General features: G+C 50.9%; 1 protein-coding gene across 1 annotated transcript; it reads left to right on the top strand.

Moving 5' to 3' along the window:
* The first annotated feature begins 10,817 nt into the window (after positions 1-10,817).
* Positions 10,818-12,029, top strand: LOC136481524 (transcription repressor OFP8-like). The gene has a single exon (XM_066478856.1). It carries the CDS (start codon positions 10,914-10,916, stop codon positions 11,724-11,726), a length of 813 nt encoding a protein of 270 aa, XP_066334953.1. The 5' UTR covers positions 10,818-10,913; the 3' UTR covers positions 11,727-12,029.
* The last annotated feature ends 262 nt before the right edge of the window (positions 12,030-12,291 follow it).

Raw genomic sequence — 12,291 nt, 5'->3', positions numbered from 1 at the left:
TCCCTCGGTAGCGTGTGGTTAGGAGCGCTCGAGCGGGCAGATCTGGCAACTCCTCCCTCCCTCCCTCCCTCTCTCTGCTCAAATCCAGTGTTCTGCCTCCCTCTCTCTACTTAGATCCAGCAGCTTCCCTCCCTCCCTCTCCCTTAGTGGGCTACCTCCCTCCCTCTGCGTCGACGGCGAGCTCCCCCTCGACGTCGGGCTCATCACGCCTCCTTCACTTAGATCTGCCTCAGGTACGGCTCTCTCCCTCCTTCCCTCTCCCTCGGTAGCACATGGCTAGGAGCGCTCGGGCAGGCATATCTGGCAACTCCTTCCTCCCTCCCTGCCTCCCTCTGCTCAGATCTAGCATTCTCCCTCCCTCTCTCTGCTCAGATCTGGCATTCTCCCTCCCTCTCTCTACTCAAATCCGATAGCTTCCCTCCCTCCCTCTCCCTCGGCGGGCTCCCTTCCTCCCTCTGTGTCGGCGGTGGGCTCCCCCTGGACGTCGGGCTCGTCATGCCTCCTCCACTCAGATCTGCCTCAGGTACGGCTCCCTCCCTCCTTCCCTCTCCCTTGGTAGCGCGTGGCTAGGAGCGCTCGGGCAGGCAGATCTGGCAAATCATCCCTCCCTCCCTGCCTCCCTCCCTTTCTCTGCTGAGATCCAGCGTTCTCCCTCCCTCCCTTTCTCTACTCAGATCTAGCGGCTTCCCTCCCTCTCCCTCGGCGGGCTTCCTCCCTCTATGTTGATGACGTGCTCCCCCTCGACGTTAGGCTCATCACGCCTCCTCTGCTTAGATCCACCTCAGGTATGGCTCCCTCCCTCCTTCCCTCTCCCTCGGTAGCACGTGGTTAGGACCGCTCGGGCAGGCAAATCTGGCAACTCCTCCCTCCCTTCTTCCCTCTCTCTGCTCAGATCCAATGTTCTCCCTCCCTCTCTCTACTCAGATCCGGCAGCTTCCCCCCTCCCTCTCCCTCAGCGGGCTCCCTCCCTCCCTCTGCATCGATGGTGGGCTCCCCCTCGACGTTGGGCTTGTCACGCCTCCTCCACTCAGATTCGCCTTAGGTACGGCTCTCTCCCTCCTTCCCTCTCCCTCGATAGCACATGGCTAGGAGCGCTCGAGCAGGCAGATCTGGCAACTCCTCCCTCCCTCCCTGCCTCCCTCCCTCTCTCTGCTCAGATCTGGCATTCTCCCTCCCTCTCTCTACTCAAATCCGACAGCTTCCTCCCTCCCTCTCCCTCGGTGGGCTCCCTCCCTCCCTCTACGTCGACGGTGGGCTCCCCCTAGACATCGGGCTCATCACGCCTCCTCCGCTCAGATCTGCCTCAGGTACGGCTCCCTCCCTCCTTCCCTCTCCCTCGGTAGCGCGTGGCTAGGAGCGCTCGGGCAGGCAGATCTGACAACTCCTCCCTCCCTCTCGTTTTCTCCTCTCCATCTCGCTCACACTCTCTTCATGTCAGGGCGGCTTGTCCAGCAAGAGCAGCGGCGTCCTGTTCGTAGGAGGAGCGGCGGGGGTGGTGCGCAAGAGCTCAGCGTGGAGGAGCTCATTTGCAGGAGGACCGACGGCGCGGCGGCATGGCGTGGATGCTAGCGGCCCAGATTCGCCGATCTAGGTCTTTCTTGTTTTTTATTTTGATTAACGGAGGTGGGCAATATTCAACAGCCTGTATAAATCATGATTAACCGTGACCTTTGATTGGAGACGGTTGAGATGCATGCCTCGAGAAATCATTTTTGCCTGCCTCCATAAAGTTTTTTTTGTAGTAGTGTACCTTCTCCCTACTGTCATCTACCAATCACACATCTCTCTATCTTGGTTCTCGTGTGGACAGGGGTGGAGCCTAGTGGAGGAGAAGCGGGCTCTCCCTTCAATAGTTGTTGCGTCTATCTGATGGTTGTCGTTGCTGGGTGTCGGAGAAAAGATGAACAGGGTTTCAGAGGCAGGTCACGGTATGGTTTGCTGGCTTTGCCTTGGTGGCCCAATTTAAAAGAAAATTGCGACCTGATAGCACTCGCATAGCCAGTGTAATAACTGAAAAAATTGTAGACATAGAGCCTCTTTGGCAAGGCTCCTGCATGGGCTTTAGTTCCGGCTCCCGCAGGAGCTGTGCCAAACGCCTGTTTAGGAAAGGGCTCTGCATGGGAGCCGGTCAAGAGCCGGAGCCATTTTTTGCCTGCGCAGGAGAAGCCTAAAAAACGAGTTTCGCGTGGCTCCTTGCTATGGGTTCACTTCGTCTAGTGCGAAGGAGCCGTTTTGCTAAACGTTTTTTAGAACGGCTTCAGCTCCTCCAGAGGAGCTGCTCCTTCAGAGGAGCCAGAGCCGGAGCCATTTTCAGAGGAGCCAGAGCCCTGCCAAACAGACCCATAGTTTCATTGATTCCTTCTATTTTCTCCAAGTCTAATGCTTTGTCATGATCTTTTTTTTTTTTTTTTTTTGCGGAACTTGTCATTATCTTATTTAGTTGATGCTCTAATTAATAATACGGTAACAGACATCCTAATCAGTGCCGTAGCAAATCGTAGCCATGCTTAGTTTTGGCGTAAAAACAAGAAACGATGAGAGCCTAGTGTCACTCCTGCCGTGGTGTGCAGGATCGGGTTCGGGTGGGTATACTGGAGCGCTGAGTTTACTTTCACCGCGTGCGGCGGCGATTACTATTTATTTACCCGAAACAGTGAGAGAGATAGAGAGGCGCGGGAGGGAGGAGGATCCGCGGATGGGCCTGGGCCAGCAGCGCCTACGTGGCCCACAGCTTGTGGCAGTACAGGGAAGGAAAGCATCGGCGTCAGCAGCGACGGAGTGGGCCTTCTGCTGCTGCTGCTGCTGCTGTGCTGTGGCCTGTGGGCCTGTTGTGGCCGGCGTCCCCCCGCCGTCCGCCTGTGTGCAGTGGCGACTGGTCACTGGTGAGGCGACGATGAATGACGTGGAGCCGCTGCTGCCCGTGTCTGAATCCGATGATGTGTGCTGCAGCCAGGACAGCAGCAGCAGGGTGGGGGCCACGAAGGGGACCGGACCCACGACCTGACACGCGATGACGACTGGTCAATCAAAAAACGAGAGAGAGAAACGGATCAGCCCTCAATGTACAGTACAGTACTCCACAGTGGATACTCTGCTGCCGTGCACGTACGCCCCTGGCCCCTGTACCGCGCGCGTCAGCGTACTCATGCCGTGACGCAACATATCCAACATGTGCTTGTACAGTGTGTGCAGCTAGCTTTGTGGGGCCTTATGTATTGAGCTATCGTTAGTAGTAGCCAGCTGCCACCAAAATTGCAACTAGAATCTTAGCCAGGGTTACTGATCGTTGGTGGTGCGCACGTACGGTTGGATTCCACGTTTGTTGAGGGCATGCATGGAGCTGCACACGGCGGTGGGATATGGATCGGACGGACCAAACACAAACTGCCAGATGAAGCGAGACCCCTAAGCTCGCGAGGCGACCAGGAGGAAATCGTAGGGGATATGGAGCGGCGACGATCACGGCGCGCGGCGGGGGGCTGCAGCGCGCATCCAGCGGTCCAGCAACCTCCGGCAGTCTCCAGGGAGGGGACCACTGCGCGACATATACCTGTGCTCCTGCTCCGTAGATTCCTACGGATCCATCAGTGGATCGGACTGGTAGACATACGATACAGCGTGTGTAATTCTCGTTGCAAACAGCTCCAGGGCTACGCACTGCTATTGTGTTTTAGTTACCATGCTGGGTGGGCCGGTATTTGGTACACCTAAGACGTACTGGCCGGCTGCGCGCGTGCTAACAATCTTTAACTTCCATTTGGATATACATAGTGTACGGTATATATATGAGGAGAATATAATGGGAGAGCTAGTTAGTTGACACGATCAATAGTCATATATGTACCCGTGTATGTGCTTCTTCTTCTTCTTCTTCTTCTTTTTTGAAGAAAGAAGAATTACCTCGACATTAAAACTTTGTTTGGTTCTCGGATTTCATGGGATGGGTTCATTCTAACCCATACTTTTAGCTAGGATGCAGTGAACCGTTTTATGTTTAGTTGTGTGGGTTAGGGTCCATCCACGTTTCTTGTCCGGTTTGAAGGTGGAACCAGGTGCCTAGCTTACTGCCATCCTCTATTTTGCTTTCTTCCTCCTCGTTTTCTCTTCTCCACACATGCGCGCACACACCGGCCTAATCACCCGTGCCGCCACTGCTTGCCATCCCAATTAACCTCGGCCGCACGCTTGGCTAGCGCGCCACCCGATTGAGCTCGGCCAACATGTGGCGTGTCGTCGCCTCGAGCTTGACCCGCTCCGTGTGGCATATGGCCCTCGAGCTTGATGTCGAGCCATGCTGACGTGCTTGCGTTCACGGATGAAGCCAGAAAAAAATTTAAAGGGGCTGAACAAAAATCCTACAGCGACTTAGCTATACTATGATCACTCACAATAGATAAATATATAATAGCTTAAAGTAGCCATGCAGTGAAATTTTTAGGGAGAGTCTTCAGGGGGGCTCCACGTGCCCAGGAGCCGTAGGGGGGGGGGGGGGCGGGGGCTCGAGCCCGCCCTGCCCTACCGTTGGCTCCGTCCCTGCTTGCGTTGTCCTTGGCTACCGCATCGTCTCCACTACTCTTCAGTCCTCACCGTGCTTGCGCCGTCGCCGCCGCTCGCATGCTCTGGGCGAGCACCCATGCATGCGTCAAAGTAGGTATTTTTTAAGGTCAATCGGGGGAGCCGTTTCCCACCTGATTCGTATATTGGCCCAAAACGCCAGTTATATAGTTTTACAGGGCATTTTGTACATGACACCAACACGCCCTAGCAAGCGCGATCGGTGGCACAACCACCAGTGCACCAAAAGAGAGAGAAGACTACAACGTAGCAAAGAACTCTTCGACGATGCCTCCAGGGAGGTGAATGACGAGGAGACGTAATCATCGTCCGCAGAGCAGAAGCTTAGCAGGGCTTTCGCCTGAGTCTTGTGCTGAGGAGAGCTGCAATGGCCTGACTGACCAAGGAGAGGAGCAGGAGGTTCTTCAACGATGCCCTCAAGAAGGAAAATGCGCCCGATGACGATCCTCATCGCTGGCCCAGCCAAGAGCTGAGCAAAGTTTTCGCCCAGAGACCTCGCTGTCGAGCTGTTGAGACTCTGCCCTCCCCGACATGAGTCACAGGGGAGGGTAGCCGTGGACACGCAGCCCCACACGTGGCCAAACCGCGCGCACTGCGCACGTACATGAACTTCCAAGGCCACACAGCCCCGCCGCCAGCAAGCCCGCGGCCAAACCGCACACCTAGGACCCTGCGCACGCACATGAAGAGAGACGCCATACCACAGACTAGCTCCACAAGTACCCGTGTAGGGGCTCCGCTGGGTGGGAGCACTGCACACAGGGAGGTCACACCAGGGGTGGTCATGCGCCAATACGTATCCCCGTCGGTTCGCGGAGCGACGCACTGGGCCCCCACCGACTAGGGGTGGCGAGCCGCGGCATCCGGCCGCCGCGCACCCACAATGTGCTCTTCGCCACTTGCGTAGGAGAGGACACCGACCCGACTGCGCCTAGCAGGCCACGGCCGTCGCGCCTCGTAGGCTATGACCGACAGATCTAGGGCTAGGGGGCCCGGATCGGCCATGCCGCCGCCGGGACGACGTTGTAGACGAAGCAGAGGGGAGCACAACGACCAAACCACGTGGAGCCCGGCCGGCCATCGTTGCACCTCATAGATCTGGGGCCATGGGGCCTGGATCCACCTCGCTGCCACCGGAAGGACGCCGGAGACGAAGGGGAAGGGAAGGGGAGACAGAGGATGTGTGGGGGAGGAGGGAGACGTGGACGGAGGTCCCATTTTTAGGCCCATCGCTGGCCGCCGCCACCGTGCGTCGGAGGGCGGCGACGGCAGCTGAGCAGGTGGCTCAGGGGAGGGGGGCTAATGGCGCCGATGAGGGCGAGGGCGAGGGCCCCTCGAGTTGCCCTTGGCGTGCTCAGGGGGGAGCGACTGGGCTGCGTTCCACCATAATAGACATATTTCACATAAGGGGGTGTTTGGATCCAGTGACTAAAGTTTAGGAGGTGTCATATGAGGGTGTCGCATGGGGGTGTTCGGATACTAATAAGAAAACAAATTTCAGAATCGGTCAGTAATCCACAAGACGAATTTATTAAGCCTAATTAATTCGTCATTAGTGCATGTTTACTGTAGCACCACATTATCAAATCATGGACTAATTAGGCTTAAAATTTTGTCTCACAAAATAGTCTTAATCTGTGCATTTAGTTTCATAATTAGTCTATATTTAATACTACATGTATGTATCCAAACATCTGATGGGACAACGACTAAAGTTTAGGAGGAGAAACCAAATACCTCCTAAGAAACTTACATCTAGAGATTATTCTCTTTACGGGATAAACTCAACCCCTAGTTCCTAAACTAAATCTACTACGATTAAAAAGAACAAAAGTAAGATAATTTTTTGGTGCGACTTTTTTTTTTGGTTCGTCGCTCTGCCGCCATCCGTGCGATCTCGCAACCCAACGTGCGTGCAAGAGGTGGAAGGGTGCGAAAAGAAATAAAGAATAAGAAATGATTCCTGATGCAAATATGCAGGAGGTGGAAGGGTGCGAAAAGAAATAAAGAATAAGAAAGGATTCCTGATGCAAATGTACAAGAGAAACATGGAGGTGGAAGGGTACGAAAAAATAAAGAATAAGAAAGGATTCCTGATGTATTGTCTTCCGCCGCCCATGCTCAGGAGGTTGAAGGGTGTGAAAGTAAATAAAGAATAAGAAAGGATTTCTGATACAAATGTACAAGAGAGAGAATATATAAACGTAGTAGTGGAAGGGTGTGAACAAAAATAAAAAATAATAAAAGAATCCAGATGTAAAATTAAACCCCCCCGTGCGATCTTGCAAGTACGATCCCGCAGCTACGAGACGACAGGTGGGACCGCCCGTGATCGCTCAAATAAGGAACTCGCGGAAGTCACGCCCACGCTGGCCAACCACGCGCACGACTCCCCATGCCCCTGATGCTGCCTCCCAACGCGCTCCACCTCGATCTCTCCCGCACGGACGAGGCACCAAGCGAGGGAGCCGCCCACCAGGCGAGGGCGCCGGCCAAGGACGCCAGGCTGCCCGTCGTCGCTAGCCACCTGGGCGCTGGGCCCACGCGCACTCTCGTGCACCGACCGCAGACCATTGCGGCAGCCCTACGCCAGGTGCCCAAGTTTTCGTCGGGCGCTTCGCCATGTCTTCGTCGGAAATATATGCTTTATGTTTTCGATCAGCAGGAGAAGATGTTTATCTTACCTATTAAAAAGTGGTGTAAAGACATACCAGCGCTGATGTACGACAAGTATACTCTTGGATTTAACTTACAATACATGGCCGCAGCGAATGTACATATTCCTAGATGGAACGAGGATATCTTCAAATGAAAATTCATCCGTGAAAAAAAAACATTGCACATGACATAGATGGGTAACTAACTCAGAGTCATCGTCGCTTGCAATAATACCTATGATTTAACTATTTCTATATATTGTTGATGATGAGTCTTGCTACAGACACTCAAGTGGATATCTTATTCTACAGTATAAGTCTGCGTGGAATAGATCTAAAGCCACACATATTTGTACGGTGAGTATAACAATTTGTTTTAAGGTTTGTGAGAGATTTTTTAAGACACACAGTATTACCCATGCGACAGTCACTAATATTTACATATATACTCGAACTGTGTACAAGATGGTATGGAGATGCGGCGGAACTTATGTGTGGATTTATTGACGCACGAAAAAATGGATATCGGAGATTTTTTCTTGCCGATATAAAACATTACCTTAGCCGTATCACGGAAAGGTCTATACAAATAGAGTTTGTGAGCTTGTGATACCGCGCTCTCCATGACTGTTATATCACAAACTTTGCTTTTTCAATTAAATATCACTTTTAACGTCGGTATTTAATTTCACAATATTATTATCTTATCGTTCAATCCACGGGTTTTTAGTACAAAAGTTTAGTTGTCCCGTAACAACGCACAGACACGCTACTTAGTATTTTAAAAAATAGGTCCAGCCCATCCTGACCCTTGAACTAAATATACGTTAATAAGTTCCCCGACAAACTAACATACCTACTCCTCCCTCTCCGTCCCTAAAAGAGTGTCACTATGAGGTTCATGTCGGTTCTTAAGTTAGATTAGATTTATAGAACTAATAACAATATTTATATCTCTAAATAAGCTTATTATAAAAATATATTCAACGATTTGTCTAATGATATTAATTATGCATCATAAATATTAATATTTTTCTTACATATAATTTTGTCAAAATTAAAAGTGATTGACTTCTCGATAAGCGAAAATGACACAAAAGAGACCGTGGCAGTAACATTTACCTTGCCGTGCAATTTATTTTTTGACGGACGAACTGAATGCTCTTGCAGTAAATTAGATCCAGGTCTATAGTTAAGGGTCGTACGTACGTACCGGTCTCTCCCGGCGGCCAGGCCCTAGCTTTGCGTATAAACATGGCAAACGTAATGTACAGTACTGTAGTTGAATCATGCATCGACGTCCGCACAGTAAAGGGGCGATAAATTTGCATGCATCTCGATCGCAGATCTCGTAGTACGACGACGTCCGGTCCAATCAGAGTGGCTTGCAAGAAACTCCATGTCCATCGTGGCGTCGTCTACCTCACATCTCCATCTCCACCGTATATTTGTACGTAGCGTACCACGGGCTCTACCAAACCAATCGATCGATTCCTCCTTGGCTTGCGGGTTTGGGGCCCGTAACGTGTAGATCTCAATGACCATTAGGAATTAGAAACGAGCGCTAATGGCTGTCGCTGCATGCCTCGGCTGTCGGCTCTATCGTTGCCACGTAAGCACTTGATGCGGACACGTAGATAAAGTAGCAGCGCTAGAGATAAGCAGTTGACGCGGACACGTCGATAAACTACCACCCTGTACTGACTAGTGACTACGCGTGGTCTAGACTTGCTAGTTAATATTTTTACACGTCTATATCTTGATCACGTATGTGTGGTGTGGTTTTTTTTTTTAATCAAGTGTGGTGATCTTTCTGCCCAAGCTTCCAATCTCGATCGTATCTGATGTACCCTGACGTTGGAAATTTTGAAGGGGAATTGATTCAAGGAATTGTCTCCATGCAGATTTGACGATCGAGAGTATATTTATTATGTACTGCGTACTACTAGTAATATGTGTGAGTATGTGACACATTGTATGTGTACGACGTATGAAGAACAGCATGATATAGATATATATTGATCGACCACCGCCACGTGTTGCGCGCACAAATTAAAATAAGAATATAATGAAGAATTCAATGGCCGGCCGATCCATGTGCTACATACACAAGCCTTGGAGATTTTTTGAGAGATGAAAGGGATTTCTCAAGGGTTGACGAGAATATATTTGTGTACTACATGTGTGCACATTAATTTGAGGACCAGTGAACATCATATTATCGCGTTAAATATATATATATATACATGCGCTCTCTCTCTCTCTCTCTCCATTCAAAATATATGATATTTTAATTAATTCTGAACCATGACTTAGCTTGTTCTAACGTCTCATATTTACTAGTACTAAATATGAATGGAGATATACCAATAACTAAATTTTCCCGACGACCTATTTATCCATGTGCTGGCAGCGTACGTGCATGCGTGTAACAGAAGCACACCTATGCGTAAACTTGCTGCTTGAGCAATTTTTTTGACATCAACACGGTCTTTAAAACACAATAGATAATACTTATGTAACTAATTTTACTGCATACACATAGAAAAAGCATATATTTGTGAAACTACTTTCCGAGCAGAGGCGGAGCCAGGGGTCTAGCAGGGGCCGTGCACCCCCCCCCCCCCCCCCCCCCGCGCGAAGCACAGTAGATTCATTTAAATAACTATATAAATATTGGTATTTATAGCGTAAAAATATCAATTTCACCTGTTTTTTTTTTGTTAAAACGTGATGATTTTGGTTAGAAATAATGTAATTTTTTTTGAAAAGTTGTTGAAACATTTAATTACGTATATTTTATCACACTAAAAAAATACGATCTCATTTGTCCGGCCCTCCTTAATCAAAATCGCTGGCTCCGTCTCTGTTTCCGAGACATATAAATCTACAGTTTTAGGACGTAAAATTTGCTTAGCGGCCAGAAATAAACCACTGTCAAGCAAAATCCGCTAAGAATAGAGCACAAGAAAATTCAATTTCTTTGGCATCAAACCCTCAAGCAATAGGCTCAATCCTTAGTTCAAATTCACCAAAGCTATGATAAAATGTTTTTAGCCATCAAGTCTTTCGTGGGCTAATAACCTTCAAGGAAATACACAACTTTCTTGGCAGTCCACATCAATCTTCAAGGACTACACATTTTCGTGATGGTTTAATAACACCGTCAAGGAAGATATAATATATTCCTTTGTGGTTTTATTTCACCCCTCAAGGAAATGCAAGCCTGCCAACGAAATTCTATTTTCTGGTAGTTTACTAGTATCATTTTCATATGGCTAAACCTAAGCATACTAGAAAGTATACACAACCAAATTTTTGATAAATCACAACCAAAGATTAATTGAAACGGTTAAGTCTAGACCGCAAGGACGGTCAAAGTCAAGAGAGGTTTGCAGGGCGAGTAATGATGAGCCCCCAAGCTCACCCCACATGCCCCAACTAAACCCAACCAGAGATCCCTTTTTTAACCCCATCCCCTCCTAATCCACCTATAGCTTGTCAAATCAAATGAAATCTACTACATACATATATATAAACCACACATCCCCCCTCCTTTGCTCCTTATATCACCATCCACACACTTGCATGCAAGACAGGCAGCAGCCACATCTCAACGGTGCGTGCAAGCAACTACTACCAGACGACACAAACAGCTAGAGCACACCACACGAGCCGGCGATGTCGTCAACCAGAGCGCGCGGCGGCGGTGGCGGCAGGAGGCAGTTCCCGGTGGGGCGGCGCCGGTACGCGCCGGTGGTCGACGCCGGGTGCGGGTGCCGCCCGCGCCGCCCGAGGCTGCTCAGGCTGCCGTCCTTCCTCAAGCCCTGCAGCCAGCTGATGATGGGCGGTGGTGGCAAGGCTGCGACGACGAAGCGGAGCGGCGGCGAGCAGTACTCCTGCGCCTCCACCTCCACTGCTTCCTTCTCCTCCTCGTCGGCCGCCACGCACAGCACCGGCGGCTACGCGTCGGCCTATTCCTCCGACTACTACTACTGCTACCCCTCGCGCGTCGTGTACGGAGCCTGCACCACCAAGCAACACCAAGAGCTGCCGCTGCCGCCGGTCCGCAAGCAGCAGCAGGCAACCAAGGCCAAGGCCGCGCCTGCATCATCACCTGCCCGCGCGCCGCCGGTGGTCGCCAAGAAGCAGGCTAAGAAGAAGAAGAGGGCGGCCGAGAAGACGGTGGCGGCGGAGGCCGACGGCGTGGGCGTGGCGGTGGAGAAGGAGTCGTCCGACCCGCGCGCCGACTTCCGCGACAGCATGGTTCAGATGGTGGTGGAGATGGGACTGTGCGACTGGGACGGCCTCCACGGCATGCTCCGCCGCCTCCTCGCGCTCAACGCGCCGCGCCACCACGCCGCCATCCTCACCGCCTTCGCCGAGGTCTGCACGCACATCGCCAGCGCCGCCGCCGCTGCCGCTCCTCCTCCTCCTCCTACCCAGCCGTCGCCGTCGCCGCCAGCGTCGTACTCGTACCAGTACCGGCGCTGATGACAGCGTCCACCCTACCAGGCTACCCGCTCGTGCCGGCTGCTGTGACGGACCTGGTGGTTGCAGGAATAGGATCTCAGAGGAGAGGAGAAGAGGGACGACAGCTGCAGCAACAAAGTACAAATTTTTAACCGTGGTTAGTCAGGAAATTAGGCTAATCAAGGACATATATGTATAATAGTAATAAATAAAGTGGTGTGTGGCAGCATTATTAGACCAGCACACCATGTTCTTCATCCCAGGTAGTTGATGAGTTGTTGCTCTTGGTTTATTTATTTCAGTCTTGCAGTTAGAATTGTGTGAGGTTGTGCTTGCTTGTGTTCTGTATGGCGCCTTTCCATTTCGCATGAAGGCCATCGATCCATGGAGGTGGGACGTGGGAGTATGATCAGTAGCTGTATGCATGTTAGCGACTTGTTGAATTGTACGCGTATGTATGTGTGTTAAAAATTAGTCCTGGTTTGATCAAACTGTATGATAGATGCTGCCCTAGTCAATGAGATTAATTACATGAGAACTCTACTCTTCTACGGAAGCTATACATGGCGTAGTTGAATTGTCGCCT

Source organism: Miscanthus floridulus, chromosome 9, assembly GCF_019320115.1.
Source record: "Miscanthus floridulus cultivar M001 chromosome 9, ASM1932011v1, whole genome shotgun sequence".
Taxonomy (NCBI): Eukaryota; Viridiplantae; Streptophyta; class Magnoliopsida; order Poales; family Poaceae; genus Miscanthus; species Miscanthus floridulus.
This window is presented reverse-complemented; position numbering and strand designations above follow the sequence as displayed.